General features: G+C 43.9%; 1 protein-coding gene across 13 annotated transcripts in view; it reads right to left on the bottom strand.

Annotated features, from left to right (window-relative positions):
• Positions 1-16,762, bottom strand: part of MOB3B (MOB kinase activator 3B) — a 219,270-nt gene that overhangs the window by 40,665 nt on the left and 161,843 nt on the right. For 11 of the 13 annotated variants that reach the window (XM_053205019.1, XM_053205016.1, XM_053205020.1 and 8 more), the window contains one exon: positions 12,250-12,452. The exons of 1 other annotated variant lie outside the window; for it this stretch is intronic. In XM_053205019.1, the coding sequence (XP_053060994.1) occupies positions 12,250-12,452 (203 nt within the window). Of the gene's footprint in view, positions 1-110; positions 5,084-12,249; positions 12,453-16,762 lie in introns of those variants that run through there. One more of the 13 variants, XM_027039266.2, reaches the window with a different exon arrangement.

Here is a 16,762-nt window from a genome sequence, read left to right as displayed (position 1 = left end):
AGCACGGACCCAATGTGGTGTAGCATGAGGGGAGATCCCTCTGAGGAAGGGACAATAAAACTGCAGCTTTAAACTGCAAACTCTTGATCAGGACTCAATAGGACATGGTGATCAAGGGCTCACATGGATCTCTGGCCTGGTGGTGAGAAGCCAAGGCCCGTTCAAGGAACTCTAGGAAGTTCCCTTTCGAGTAGTCTGTATTTCTCTCTTTTTTTTTCAATCCAGACCTACCTGTATGCATTTATTTTTTATTTATTATTCCAGGTACACTCACATTCACAATGTCATAGGAATCCGTTACCACTAACATCATGGAACTAATATTGATTCGTAGTATGTTCTAGTACTACACTATGGCCTAACTGGCTTTGTTGGTGGCCTATATATCTGAACTTTATGCATAAAATTATTTCATGGGAAGAGGTGTTCCTAAGACCACACAAGCCCCTAGGATAGGGACTGCCATACTCTTATCCTCATGCTTTTATGGGGTGGATGGAGCAGGTGGGTGGTGAGAGAAGACATACTGTTATATTTCAATAAATAAAACCTTCCCGCATTCAAATACCAATACTCATTTGACATCTTTTGGAGCCAAAGAATCTAGTTTTATCTGGCTGGGAAATTTGAACTAGTCTAGACCACACAGAGCAGCCAAAATTTGGCAGGCTTATCTATGGGCATCAAGCCATACTGACTATTCACATCTTCATATAAACGCTCGTGGAGATGAATTAATTCCTACTGTGACTGACATTCTGTAGCAATTTCCAATACCGCAGACACAATGAAGTATAATTATGATTTGGTGCCCCAGAGACCAACAGCAGTCCCGAGGTATGGAGCTGCTCTCTGAGGTGGAGGATCTGACATTGCACCGAGGGAGCAACACTAAACATATGATTTCGAGTTTTATCTATCTTTCATCTGTTAACTAGGTAGGAGAGGAGTGGCCTAGCAAAAAGAGACAGACCATGCGAGGAGCTAAATGCCAATGTCTTACTGAGGCATCCTAGGGACAATTTTAAACATATTTGGCAGCCACTGGTGGTGGGACAGGGTATTAACAGTGTATTGTAGGAAGGAATTCTTGAAGATAAACCCTCTACCTCAGTGGTGTCCAACAGAAGGTTCCATGATGATGGAAAGGTTTACTATCTGCACTATACAATAGCCACTAGACACATGTGGCTTTTGAGCACTTGAAACGTGGTTAGTAAGATTAAGAAACTAATTTTCATTTTAGTTCAATTTTAATTAATTTAACTTTAAGTAGCCACAAGTAGTTAGTGGCTTCTGTATTGGATGGTACGGCTCTAAGTAATGGATTAAAGGGTAGGATTCTTTAAAAGCATGAGTTTCTTGGGGCCCCTGGGTGGCTCAGTCAGTTAAGCATCTGACTCCTGATTTCAGCTCAGGTCATGATCTCACCGTTTGTGAGATCAAGCCCTGAGTCAGGCTCTGTGCTGACAGTGTGGAGCCTGCTTGGGATTCCCTCTCTCATTCTCTCTCTCTGCCCCCTTCCCCCTCCCCCTGACACTCTCTCTCTCAAAAAAATAAACTTTAGGAAAATAAAATCATTCTTTAAAATGGAGATGCATCTTATATGACTGGCACTCAGCACAGTGTCTGCGATATAGGTTTTCAAAAAATGTCTATTAACAGATACTCAGCAGCCAGAAGAGAACTGAGCTCATAATACAGAAAGTAGATTACAGAAGACTGAGTAGTTAGTATTTCCCAAAGGGTATTTCAAAGCTTTAGAAACACAAAACTCTCTGTAGCGAGAGGATTCCCTGATCAAATAAATCTGCACATTGTGTGCTTTAGCTGGAAGGTTAGGATTCATGTTAGGGTATTAAGGACCCCAAAACAGCTAGCTAGCTAGCTTCCTTCCTTCCTTCCTTCCTTCCTTCCTTCCTTCCTTCCTTCCTTCCTTTCACATTTATTTATTCTTGAGAGACACAGAGAGACAGAGCATGAGCAGGAGAGGTGGAGAGAGAGGGAGACACAGAATCTGAAGCAGGCTCCAGGCTCTGAGTTGTCTGTTAGCACAGAGCTGACGTGGGGCTCGAACCCACGAACCACGAGACCATGACCTGAGCCGAAGTCGGACGCTCAGCCGACTGAGCTACCTAGGTGCTCCCCGCCCCAGAACAGCTTTATTAACTCACTGTTTCCCAAGTTATGTGACCATGGAACTCCCTTTCACATAACACCTTCTGACATCCCTTAGAACTAGCAGATTTGGGGAAGAATACTTTGGGATATGTTACATTAATGACAGAGTAGGAGGGGATCTTCCAGTGAACCCCTTCAAAGCAGGGACCCTGATTTTCAGCACATATTCAGCAAGTAATAAGTGTTTACTGAATGGTCTAGAAATGACTCTCTTCCATTAAAACTCAGAGGCAGTCTGTAACCATGCCTACTCAGCCAAGGTAAAGAGATGAGCCAGTGTGTGCTCTGTAAGCCTAGGCATTCTTAGGCTGCTGTAGTGGGCATACTTACAGAACTGGAAGATAATCTGACATGTAAGCATGACACAGAAGTATGTAATGGAAAACTGGAACAGGAATAACAACAGCTATGGAAATACATATATTTAAAAACTTTTTAGTAATCTCTATGCCCAACATGGGGTTCAAACTCATCAGAGATCAAGAGTTGTATGCTCTACTAACTAAGCCAGCCAGGTACCCCTGGAAATATACTAACAGCATTTTAAGATTAATTCATTGTGATTGGAATATCAATTTCCATAAAAAAGAATCAAACCAGAGATACAGGGTGGTGTAAAACAAGATGGGGCATGGGTTCCTGGGGATAGGAGAAGAGAATGGTCCTGAGGGGGGCGGGGGAAGATAATACAAGAGTCTGATTGAGACCAGGGTGGTCTTGGTTATTTAGTTACTTCCCTAGTTACTTCTGATTTCAGGCTTTGCTAATATTTTAGTAAGAAGGGTTTGGAATTAACTCTAAGTCCACATGATAATTTCAGCTAAAAATTATTTGTAGTTATTGTACATACACATATGCTTAAGTTTAATAATGTGCATATCGACCATTCCATGGTCTAGATTAATCTCTTTTCAATGAATCCCTTTTGTTATCTTTTATTTTTGTTTATTTTTATTTTATTTTGGAGAGAGAGCAAGCAGGGAAGGGGCAGAGAGAGGGAGACAGAGGATCTGAAGTGGGCCCCGCACTGACAGCAGAGAACCCGTTGTGGGGCTCAAACTCAGGAACTGTGAGATCATGACCTGAGCTGACGTTGGACACTCAACTGACTGAGCCACCCAGGTGCCCCCCGCTTTTGTTCTCTTAAAACCTGAAATTAAAAAAAAAACACCTCAAAAGTCTTTTCAGATCTAGTTGAGTAGAGGAATCTGGATGGAGAAAACTCCAACCAAAACCTTTCATCAAGATCATGGAACCCTGTGCCATGAGGTGCCCGCAGGGCTGGGCGTGTTATATGTGAGTATATCTGCAGCCTTCACCGCAGGCATGTTATATGTGGGTATATCTGCAGTCTTCACCATGTGCTTTAGATTCACCGAGATCTTTCCCCTTCAAACTGGGGCTTCAAAAGGAAAATGTGTACATAGTGTAAAGATAAACATTACCTCAATGTTTACAAAGTTGCTTAACTCCCTACTCCAGGAGGGACCACTCCATCTCCAGGGAAAGCTTAATTGTTTAGTTCAAGGAGACTGTATGTAGTCCACCTTCAACTACAATCACAAAGTGACCCGCACCACCACCAGCTTGCTCCTTCAAGCATCACTGCCATGGCAGCTCTGTGAGGGGGCAGCAGAGGGTATGGCCAGAGAGAGCAGAGAGGACATTCAGAACCCCTGGTCCTGGGCACACAGGCCACCATGTGCAGCTTTGGTCTTTGTTGGTAAGGCCTTTGAAAGCAAAAGATTTGATTTTTCTGCTTCTCATAAAAGTCATACATGTTTGTGATAGAAAACTTGAAAAGACCAAATAATTATCTATATATAATCCATATATATATATATATATATATATATGTGAATATATATATAATCCACACACACATATATATATATATGAAGCATTACCCATATTTCCACCAAGAGAGAACTACCCTGGACACTTGTCGCCATATTTCCTTCCTCATCTATGATTAGATGCTTCTAAAGGACATACTAGTAGATACAGGATTAGAGTGATTTTCCAATACATTTTGAATCTTGTTTTTGTTACTCAGTATTACATGCTGACAATTTTCCCATGGGCATCATCTTCAGCTATAATTGATCACATTTTAGGCCCTGAAATAAACCAGACCACATGTCCCCTGACCCAACCAAAAAAAGAAAAAAAAAAAAAAACCCAAAAAACTAAAACCAGTCATCAGCCCACAGACCAGAAGCAAAAGTCTCTGGATATCAGCAAAGGATGAATAAATAAAACTGACAAAGACATGTAGCTGATTTTGCCACATTCCCAGTAACTCAGTACAATGTAGTTCATTGAAATTAGTCCCACATTTCTTTGTTTTTCAAACTGCCACTTTACAGTATGTTTGCCAAGGCTCTTAAAATGTTCTCAGGCTGGCACATCCACTCAGCTCTGGGCATTAAGGTTGCCCTGTACTACCACCACCAGCTGATGCCACAATGGACACACACACATACACACAGCATGTCATCTAAAATGACAAAGTCTCAGGAATGCAAACTCCAGCTGTTCTTTGGGCCGGGTGTACCCCCCTCTGCTGGCATGATGGGCTTTAACTCATGAACGCCCCACTAAGCAAGAAGATGCCAGCCTGGACCAAAGATGACAAGGCTGGGACATGCCATGTCAAAGATCATAATCACCGTACTCAAGCTGGGGGAGACTCTTGATATGGTGTCTTTTACATCTGGGAAAACTGAGGCCCACAGAGATCACATGCCTTGCTCAGGGGCGGACAACTACTGGCGTAGCATTAATAGTGGAAACATCATTGTAGGGAAGGCCGAACTGCCAGACTCACAGGCTGAAGCTCTCTCTTTCTTCTTCAACGCCTGTGCCCATGTCCAAGCCATTTGGCCGCAAGTCAAGGAAACTGCATGACAAGAAACACCACAGAGGACTTTGCAGAGATGACGTTTCCAAAGAAAAGTTCCTTTCAAAAGCCCACAATGGCTCTTTTGGGGAGCAGCTCTGGCTCATGTGAGAGGTTCTGCTTCTTTTTACAGACCTGATCTCATCTTGCCATGACAGGCCAACCTTGGCTACCGCACTCACCCAGGCATCTCCAAGGGGAGTTTAGGCATGACCTGGCCACCCCTTAGGGGAATATAAGGTCAGCATATGCTTGGGCCTACATGGGTTGTGGCGAGGACTTATAGAACAAGGCTTTCCAAATCTTTGGTCTCCAAAGTGCCCTGGTCCTAAATTATCCATTGTTAAATGGGTGGTTTTGGAGCTAAAGCCTAAAATCACTAGGTGCAAGGACCTCAATAATTAGCCAACTGGGGGAAGAGTGGGAGACTTGGTGTGACAAAATGGTAGTAATGGCAGTGAGAGACGGAGAGGAATGTAGTTTAGATATGGAGAAACAGATGACCACACTTGTCTGAAGTAAAGGTAACAAGTGTGAGAAGTAGATAAAATAATATACGTAAAGAGCTTAATGGAATATCTGGAATTCAAGAAATGGAGCTACTGTCTATTTCTTGAAAATGCTTGTGTGCCTTGTACATACTAAGAACTCAATGGCAGGTGTGATACAATGATGCAGAAGGACTGAGGGGTGAGAATGAACAGGGCTGGGTTTCTTTCTCTGAAGCCCTCCCCTAGGATGAGTTTCATTTCCTTCTCATCTTCCTCTTTCCATCTTCTCTCCTTCCTCACCCCATGCAGCAGTGGTGGGTGTAGTAGGGGCCCAGGTGGAGGCAGGGAGGGAAAACTCAAAATCTAGAGACATACCACAAAGATGGAACAGTATTACCCAAAGTTTGCTGCATGGACCACGATCTTTATGTTAACGAGTGATAACAAATGAAAAAAATTTTGCGGGAGTCAAATGTAGTTAAACTGAGTGGGTTACACAAAACTGAACCAGCTTCTTCGCTGCAGGACGTCTCAAGGTCTTTAATCTGCAATTCTACATTGTGGGTCTTCAGGGCTGGAGATGATATAGCATTTTGTAAACTTACTTGATCCAGGGAAAGAAGTCTGTTTTCACTGAGCGTTACTCAAGAGCAACTTTTTATTTTTTAAATATAGTTAGCACACAATGTCACATTATTTCAGGTATACAACATAGGGATTGCTGTGCTTCTTTGTTATCCTATGCTCACTCACCATCTGTCACCATACAGAGCTATTACAGTGTCACTGAGTATATTCCCTATGCCATGCCTTTTATTCCCATGACTTCTTCATTACAGGACTGACATTTTGAGGAATATTCTTGGCCAATACTGATCCTTAGATTTTTCTTCTTTGCTTTACTTTCCCACCTCATTGAGCTAACCTCCAATCCTAGAGAAGACACGAAGTGCTAAAAATAGTAAATCTCACATCTGAGAGTAATTGTCATCCACAGCCTTGCCGCCAGAGTGTGGTATGGGAACCAGCAGCACGGACATCACCTGGGAGCACAATGTGCACGTTCAAGTCCCCTTCCAGGTGTACTGAATTGGAATCTACAGTTTGGCAGCATGCCCGTGTGATTCACATGCAGAGTAAAGTCTGAGATGCAGACCGAGGGAGCTTGGTAGTAGGCCCTGAGCTCAATAATTCTGATTTGCTGTATCTGTGGCAAGGCCCAGGTATGTGCATTTTAAAACATAACCTCCAGAAGATTCTGATGCGCTAGCATATGGACCCCTATTAAGAAACACTGATTTAATTTAAGAGCTTCTATGGCCCAAGTGCCCTGCCGTAAGGTAAAAGAACAGCCTTGTGACAGTATTTGGCCTCACAGCTGCACCTCTGCAAGGTAGGTTCTTAACAATCACCTTCATTGTTAGAAATAAGGAAATGAAACCCTAGAGTGAGATGGAGAAGGCCCTGGACCAAGGTCACCCAGGGGTCAGCAGGTGCACAAGGGTGAGCAAGCACCCTCCTTCCTCCCCACCTCCACAACTTTCCTCCTCCTCCCTAATCAGCTTTTTATTCACCAGCTACTGCAATGCTAACAGCGCTTTCGGAGTCTGCTTTTGTTTTTAGTGAAAGGCCCACAAAACACTGCTGGTTATTTGTGCTTGCTAATGATAATTCTGATCAGCTCAATTCTGTCAGCTGACTCCCCGGCTGCCAGGGGCCCACAGCAGCCTGCTTATTCAATCAGGGACTGGCCCATTTTCTAATTACCAGCATCATTTGGGCTCTTTTCCTCCAACTGTGAACTTGCTTGAGTTCAAGTCTTCTTCAGCTGTTGCATTTACATGAGAAATGGCTCATCTGTCAAGTCTGTGTCTCTGTTCGCCTCCCTCTCCCTGTTGGAGACCAGATGAAATGGGTTCCCAGGCTGCCGCTGACCAGCAGGTCCCAATGGGAGCCATGAGGCAAGCCCTGTGGAGGGATGCACACACTGGCCTTCCTCACTGGGCTGGCCAGAGTGACCTCTTCCCAGCTTCTGAATTCCAAATTTCACTCCCACTCTGAGGCCAGAGAAGGTCACCAGCCGTCCCAGTTTGCCAGGGATCGAGAGTTTTCCCAGGACATGAGACTTTTAGTGCCAAATCTGGGAGGGTTAGTCACTTGGACACCGTAGTATGAGAGCATTCAACGCTGCCCAGGTGACCTAGCTGGAATCTAAAACAGAAAACTAACTGAAAGTTGGGGTATAGATGATGATTCTAAGACTGATGATACATCCTTTCACTGCTCTGTGCCTAATTTTGCTTTTAAGTTCTATTGCTAATCCAACAGGATGAAGCTTTATTTCCAACAATGAAGAAGTGGAAGTCTGCTGGCATGTTCTGAGATAAAGGTGGCACCAAGGGAGGAATGATTGGTATACAATCTCTGTGGATGGAGGCGCATCACCCTCAAAGTACTCTTCCTAATTCAAAACGTATTATGTACTTGGTGTGTACTTGGCAATATAGGCATGCGAGCATATATCCTGTATACCCCCAATTCTCAAAGAGGTGACCATCCTATGGGAGACACCAATACAAAGATGATAAACTGCATCTGTTACAAGGATACCTAGGGGATCAATAAGATGGCAAAAGGCCATGGGAGCTGGGAAGGGAGAAATGGGGTATCCTTGCTCACTATATGCCAGGGACTTTATATTCATTATCTCATTTAACAGCCAACATTCCTTAAGCCCTTACCATGTGACTAATCCATTTAATGTCTACAACAATTCAATTATTATACCCATTCTAGGAGTGAGGAAAATGAGGCTTTGAGAAATCAACTACTTGCTGAAGATTGCAAGTTAGTAAATGAAGAGTTTGAACCCAGAGAGACTGAGTCTGGTGTTAGGCACTGAAGTTGAATCTCCTCCCCTGTGGGGTGCTGGACACTCCGTAAACATCAGATGAAAGCTACAGGGTAGTCTCTGGGAACAGACGAGTACAGCTGTCCATGGTGGATGCATGGCAGAGAGGAACCTGAGGTGGGGTCTCTGAGTTCTACACTCATGCAATCCCAAGGCACGATATCGGAAATGTCCCACTGGAGATGTGGGAACTCAGAACGCTGGTGTTCTAAAGGAAGCTGGCTGCTCAAATGTTGCCCTTCTGGCCTTTTGCTGCATCAGATCCTAAAGAATGCACACTAGAATGTGAAGCCAAAATGCCTGACTTGCTTATCATTTGGCAAGGGCTGAAGATGAGTGTGTCATTATTTTACATTTTTTAGTTTGTAGCTATAAGTTCTTCAAAGCATACCCTTCTTATGAACATCTGAGTAACTTGTGTTGCACATACAGGGTACCTGATATATGCAAATTAAATAAAAATGTGTTGATCTGAAATACTATGACTGATTTTAATATGTTCATTGCTACAGTCAACTTAGAAGTTAGGTGTTCTAGCATTATCAACTACTGAAAGTGCTATCAGTAAAAACAGTCCAAAAGTACAGTATTCTTAGTGGATACTGGACTGTGCTAAGTATCCAGAGCCCAATATTATATAATTATAATTATTTTTTTAAAGTTTATTTACTTATTTTGAGACAGAGATCACGGGAGTGGGGGGGGGGCAGAAGGAGGGAGGGAAGGAGAGAGAGGGATTGGGGGAGAGGGGGAGAGAGAGAGAGAGAGACAGACAGACAGACAGACTATCTTAAGCAGGCTCCTTGCTGTCAGTGCAGAGCCTGAAGCAGAGCTCAATTCCATGACCCAGAATTCAAGAGTCAGATGCTCAACCCACTGACCCACCCAGGTGCCCCTATAATTACTGTCCTTGGAAACGTTCTCAGTATCTTTTTCTGTTAACTTTATAGGCTTTGGTTTGTGTAAAATGAACACATAATTTCAGACAATTAGGCATGAAAAACATTTGTTAACATGTAAAAGCATTAAAGTTAGTTACCCTGCAATTATAATTAAGAAAGCATAAAGGTAGGAAGGATTCGGTTTCAAGCAAGATTTAAAGAAATAAAAGGTTCTAGGGGAAAAACTGATAACCCTTCTTCCTCACTTCCACTGTTAACAATTCCTGGCTAACCCTGAGTCAGTCTTCCCTATGCCTCCAAAGAGGCTCTAGTCTGGAAAACTGAGCTGTTCGGAGCCTTTCTGTGACTCTCACTTCAGTCAGCTCCTGGTACTGCCAGGTGTTAGAATCCCTGGGGCTCTTCCTCAGTTACTGAAAATGATAGTTTTTTGATGGCTAAGAAAGGCTGGCTGGCGCTCAGCTTAGTCTTACAACGGCCTTTATGCTTTTGTACGTAAAGAAGAAACTGACTGTTGCTTCTATCCAGCTGTTTCTGCTCCTTTGAGGCAGTGAAACCCGCACAGTGAGTGCTGTGGGGAGCCTCTTCCTTCTGGTGGACCTTCGGGGGAAGGTATTTCCCCTGACGGTTTCTCCACCCTCTTGGTTTCCGTGGCCTGGAGTCCCTCTTTCCTTTGTCCTTGACATTTTCTAAATTAGCTTTGTCAACTCTTTCCAGCCTTTTAACTCCCTTGAGCTGTTTGCACACCTTTTCTTCTTGTACTGTTTACCCACAGCTGCCTTTACAGGACAAAGTAGGAGAAGTTCAATCGTGAAGCATTTCAGCTTCTTTCCACACTACTTGCCCAACTGAATTCAGAGACAACCTAGTTCCTGCCCCCAAGAACTTTCTAGAAAACTGTTGTAAAAGAAAATGAAGAAGATGAGCACTTCTGTAGCCAACGATATATCTTATTTGTGTCCAGAAAGTCCTGTTTTGTTCCAGAACTCCCAGTGATGCAAACAAAAATATTTTTTCCCCATGTACTTTCATAGCATGATAACAGATTTCAAGTTGAGAAACTCTAAAGGTGATATATCAATTTCTTTTCCAGATACAGATACTGTACCATATTAAACTTGTCTCTCTCTCTCTCTCTCTCTTTTTGTATTTTTGATTCTTTAACAACAGAGCCTTGCTGACCCCGGAGGGACTGCCCCTCCCAGGGCTAGCCAATTCCTATATGTAGTAAACAACTCACCCTCCAGCTGTTTACTCCCCAACCAATACAAACCAATCAATCCAGAGCCCACAGCCCCAACCACCTCCCCTATGCCTCTCACCCTTAGGGCTACTACTGCCTTCCACAAATCACCCCAGATCCAGGTACCACACAACTAGGGCAGTCCCTAATCCCCAGGGCCTCCTGAAATTATTCAGATTAGTCAATTTTAATCTTGCTTAGCTTGGCTCACCTGTTCCTTCCCAGAGAAACCCCAATAAAGGCTTTTGCCCCCATTTTCTCTGTTTCCCCTGCCTCTAACCAACCCTGGTGGCTCCCCCACCGTTCCTTGCCCTGCCCCCCACCTTGACATGGTGTGTGCCCCTTGCCTTCCGATCTGTGAGTGTAACACTCTATCTTTCCAATAGCAGTTGTTTCCTGATCTGTTGGCCTCACCATACATAAATAACAACAAAACCTATACTTAAAAAACATGTACATAAAGAGAAAGGAAGATGGACTAGCAAAAGACCATAGCCTGGGCCCTGTGTTGGTCATTATTCAAATGGACTTGTAAGAAAGTTAGTTGCAAAATTGCCATTTTTAATGTTTTAAGAAGAAAGTGTGATTTTAGTATAAAGCTCTGTATTATACGGGATAAGTACTCAGTAGAGCCAACTAGAAATAGCTGCGATGAGGGCATCCACATTAAAATACTACGTGTTACAAAAGTTGTTGAGGATTTCAAGGGTCCTTGACTTCTAAAGCACAGACTGAGTCCAACTATAAAAACACCTTACGAAGAAAACACAAGGAATTCCCATTCACCTAAACAATAACTGTTAATTTTCTTAAATCAAATGTTCTGGATTTTAATATATCCCATTAAAATGCATCACAGGAGATTCAGTACGAAAAGCAAAGCCCTTCAGATACTGTATTCTCATCTGGAGCTTACTTCTGTCTCTGTCTCTGGAGTCAAAGTGCTTACATCTGTCTCTATCTCTGGCATCCAAGCACTGACTTCTGTCTCTGTCTCTGGAGTCCAAGCACTGACTTCTGTCTCTGACTCTGCAGTCAAAGCGCTGACTTCTGTCTCTGTCTCTGGAGTCAAAGCGCTTAGTTCTGTCTCTAACTCTGGAGTCACAGCGCTTACTTTTCTGTCTTACTCTTTGGATTCAAAGCACTTACTTCCGTCTCACTCTCTGGAGTCAAAGCTACTCGCAGGTAGTTTTGCTTGACTTGGCATGCCTAGCAGCAAACAGTAGATGCTAAATATGTGTTTACTGATTAAAGGAATGTTTCTGGTTATCTTTGAATGGAGGTATAATGGATAACATGAGAGATCAAAGATGCTCATTTAAGGGAGTAAGTAGATAGGTGGCTGATTTGGGAGCTGAGAATTAAAGCTACTCCCTCGAGCTCAAACTACTACAATCCTACTACATTCTGCCACTATAATCCCACTACAAACCACTATGTGGTTTACTACACTGGGTGCTGTGGACATCTTGGCATCTCCTGCTCCTGAAGCTGACCTCTAACTCCTGTCTAATGCTGTAGGCCTCTGGCTGATGGCTCATCATGAATGAGCATTTTGCATGGGTTTTTCAGTGTGCTGGGACAAAAGGCTGAGCTCCTAGAAGTAGCGTGGTGACACTTACCAAAGGCTCTAGCTCCTTGCGGTCTATGAGGTTCATCTCTGTGACGAAGTAATAGAAGTGCTTGTAGCAGGTGTTGACATGGGCCTCCGCGCCCATCACAATGACCCGGTCAAAGTGGTGGATGTAGACGTGGACAAAGACTCGGAAAAGGCGACACAGGATCTTCTTGCAGATCTGAAGGAAGTTCTTTGGGAAGGGAACACCTAGAGAAGTTAAAAAAAAGAAAAAAAAAAAAAAAGGAGAACAAAGCCATGATGGGAAAGCTCTGATAGCCCAGGAGCACATGTGTGAGGCTGGAGAGCATCCTGGACCTGAGCTTCCTGGCCAGCCTACAGATGCCTGCTCTCCGTGGGTGGCTGTGTCGGATCCTGCCTAAAAAAAGTGGCTGAAATGCTGTTGTATTTAAATGCCAACAATGACCAGGAAGAGACCAAAAAATGAACGAAAAGGGCCAAGTTGGTTTCTTTACCTAAATGTATGGGTGTGTATGTGTGTATATATCTGTATATATCTATATATCTATATCTATAGCTATCTGTATATATCTATTATATACCAGTATATAGCTGTATATATAATGTGTGTATATACATTGGTTATATTTATATAAAAATATTCATTTTTACATACAAATGTGTGCTCTCCCTTCTTGTGTTTTTCCCCCACTTGATAGAGCACAAGAAAGTTCATCTTCCTCTTACATTAACATAAAGAAAACCAGCAGGAGGAGGGGAATGCTCCAAGGAGACAAGCGCTCCCTGACACATCGTGATGGGGGCGGGGCCTTGAGCACTGTAGTAAATTAAAAACACCTTCTCAGATGGAGCTGCTGTGCCAAAACTCCCGCCAAGGGTGGCTGTGTGAGAACTCCTGAGTTTTCAAGATAATTCAGAAATTTGGAGTGCTATGTGAATTTGCTGCATTTTTAAAACATCAGCAATTAAAGTTTTACAGAAATACCAACGGTCAACACACGACATCTTTCTAGCTTAATTTCGCCTACAGGCTACCAGTGTGCAAATTCTGATCCAAATTTCTCCTGAGATTCACTGTTTCTGAGGTGGGCAAATGCAGCAAACTCCATAGACACTTTGCATTACTTATTACCACTTCATCCCCTTGTGGAAGGTAAGAGTGGGTTATGTGGCCAGAGGAGACACCCAGATTTCCTGTTTGATGGCCACTACTGCTGTCTGGTCAGAGCAACACACAGCAGGATCCACAAGCCCACTTCCTTTCCCTCTCTTAAACACTGTTTAAACTCTTGTTATTTACACTGTCCTAAAATGGTGACAAGTCTGTTGTAAGTCCAACAGACTTTGATTTCCTGCTCTGCAACTTTTCTATCTGTATCACCACAGGCAAGATACATAACCTCTCTGAGCTTCAGTTTTGCCATATGTAAGTAAAAGTTGCGACAGTTGTGAGGATTCGATACAGGTAAAATTTCCAGTGGCTGTCAAGAATGAGAAGTGGTACTCATGCAATTTTGGTTTCTCATCTATAAAAGAAGGATCATAATAAAGCCTTCCTTGCATGCGTTGGAGGGTGCTAACATGAGTAAAATCCTTCGACAGTGCCTAGAACAGAGTAAGAACTCACCAAATGGGAATGGCCCCCTTCTCTCTGCACTACAGTGAGGGTCTGGAGCACCTCGCTGTTGTTATAAGGAATACGTTACCTTTCTCAAGAAAAGGTAGACATGGCAACCAGCCTTTCATCAGAATTGGAGAGTGTGCTCAGGATGTGGCCCTGGTCCCTAGGAAGCCTGGAATTTTGTTCTCTGTTCCTCCACAGGGTCCCAGTGGCAGCTGTCTGGTGAGATACTCTGTAATGGGATCACCTGGGACGCCCAGGACACGACGGGAGAGACAGAACATGACTGGCAGCTGACAGAGGCAAGATCTCCCTGGGGCCCGGCACTCTTACCTGCTTTTCTTCAAAAACAAAGTGGGACCTATCAAATGAACCCAGGGAGAGACTCAGGCATAGCGTGGCAGCTGTCTGGGCAACAGATGCTGGGATTTAGGGATGGAGGTGAGGTACAGCTGGAAAGGAGGTGGTGGGCAGACCCTCGCAAAAATTATGAGTGGTTTTCTAGGCTGAGGAGAGGCCAGCAGAAAGCACTGCTGCCAGGCTGCGGAAGGTTCTGGAGTCTTCAAAGAAGCTCAAGTCCCAGAGATGATGGAATCCCCTCCAAGTGTGTTCCCATGAGAAGGGGAGCCCTGTAACCCACACAGTGACAATACCAACGGCTAACATATTTTTCCTTTACAACCTATCTGCAAAGTAGGCTTTACTACCTATATGTCATGGATGGCTAACACTGAAGCTCTGAAGCACAGATTGACTTGCCCCAGGCTATTTAGCTAAAAAGTGGCAGGGCTGGGATTCGGACCAAGACAGCTTGATTCTAAACACCAAAAGATCTGGTTAAGTTTGGAGTATAACTCTCTACCAAGGATAGAGCATAGCTCGACTGCTAAGTGAAACAAGGCATCCAAAGGTTACTCTTTGGTGGTACAGAAATATGACTTAAAAAAAGAAAAGTGGTGGAGAGAGAGAGAGAGAGAAGTTTGAAAGAAGTCCACATTGCTGGCAGCCACAGATTCAAGGGGATAAGAGGAAGGCTGATTAATACACTCCGCTGCCTTCAAGGAGAAATGTGTTTTCTCTGCCCATGCCTTGGGACTGGGGATCTGGGACTAATAGTAAAAGCCAACATCAACTGAGCACTTACTGTGTTGTAGGAACTGAGCCAAGAGATTTACACAGATTAGCTGATTAAGTTTGCAGAACAAGACTTGAAGACAGGTACTATTATTATTGTTTCCATCTCAAAGATGAGAAAACAGACTCAGAAAATTAAGTAGCTGCCCAAGGTCACTCAGCTGGCAAACAGTAGAGGAGGGGTCTGGACCCAGGTTTGTCCAACCCTAAAGCCCAGGACCACCCTGAAAACCTGAGATACTGCTCTGGGGCTCCAACACACACCTGCAGCTCTGTGGCCCTTCCTTTCTGGGTGGCCTGAACCCCCTCCAGTGGGTTTACCTTTCACATCCCCTGCCTCCAGTCTCCATGGAGGCTCACCAGCTGCTAGAGAACATGGGGAGTCTTAGCTGTGTCAGTGCATCTGCTTGACCAGCCCCAGGCCCCACACACTGACTCAGAGGTAAAGCCAACTATTGGGCATACTGAGGATGTTCATGGCAATTGCTAGGTGTCTCTAGATGGTCCCCAGTTTGCCATATTCCCCCCATTCCTATTCTGCTCAGTTCTGAATTCCTGGTGCTACCTTCCATTCCATACCTGGTCTCTGGCCTTGCTTTTGTTCTCAAAGTTGGTTTGCCTCTATCTCTCCCTTTTGGGATATGGCTGGAAATTATCTTGAGAATAGCTGAGTTGCTTTGAGAATCTGCAAGGTCTACTTTTAAAGTCCTGGCCCTACAATTTACTAGCTGTACAGGCAGGTTACTTCACTCTTCTGCATTATAAAATAAAGACATTTGCTTTGCAGTGTCCTTATACTAGTATCTGTACTGTAATGGGTATGTAGTGGGAACTTTTGTACTAAGTTCTATTTTTTAATTTCTCACCTGAATTCCTCGGGACTCTAGCGGCTTGGTTGGATCTGACCCTTCCACCATTCCCTCCCTTACACGCAATTCATTCTTCAAAAGTGAATGTTGCAAATGGTTCAAGTCAGGACGTGCTCAGCATGTACCAGTCACCTCAGGCTAACTCTGGAAGCTGACAAGTCCTGGACTGAGAGTTCTAGGGAGCCCAGAAACCCCAGTGAGTTCTCTGCTGCACCAGAGATAAAATTTCAGTTCACAGAGCATGGGATTAAGAGTAAGAAAGCTACACAGCAGTTGGGACATTCATTCCATAATATCTATGGTTCAGGGACCACTCCTATAGTTTGTGTAATATTTTGGCTCTTTCCCCCGCTTCTCTTCAGCCTTCCAGGTGTTCAGATTTGTGTGTGTGTGCATATGTACGTATGTGTGTATATTTGTGGATATATGTGTGCATGTGTATATGTATGTATGTGTGTATATGGGTGAGTGTATGTGTGTTACATGTACGAATCTGTGTGTTTATATGTGTGTACGTACATGTATGCATATGTCTGTGTGGCATGTATGTCTGTGTGTTTTAAATAAGCCTTCGGAAGGTGGGAGGTAGAAGAGACCACTCCCTTTGATGTAGAGAACTGGATGTCTAACCCTTTGGTGGACTCTGCAACTATCTCACCCTGTGTAACTGGCTTCATGGCAGCAAGATAGGGCAAGACTCAGCCCTGCTGATCCACTCCCTTCCTTGACAGGCCCCACATGGGCCAGATCATGAAAAGTGATCCATCTGAGGGTTTTTGTCTTCATGGGGCTGCTAAGACGTATCCAATTTCCAAAGGAGCCAAAGGAAAGGGATCCTTGGGTATTGCCTGATACATATGTGTGTGAAGTCCTTTAGTCCCAGGGACATCCTGAGCAGTGATATTATTGTTGCA

This window comes from Acinonyx jubatus, chromosome D4 (assembly GCF_027475565.1).
Source record: "Acinonyx jubatus isolate Ajub_Pintada_27869175 chromosome D4, VMU_Ajub_asm_v1.0, whole genome shotgun sequence".
Taxonomy (NCBI): Eukaryota; Metazoa; Chordata; class Mammalia; order Carnivora; family Felidae; genus Acinonyx; species Acinonyx jubatus.
This window is presented reverse-complemented; position numbering and strand designations above follow the sequence as displayed.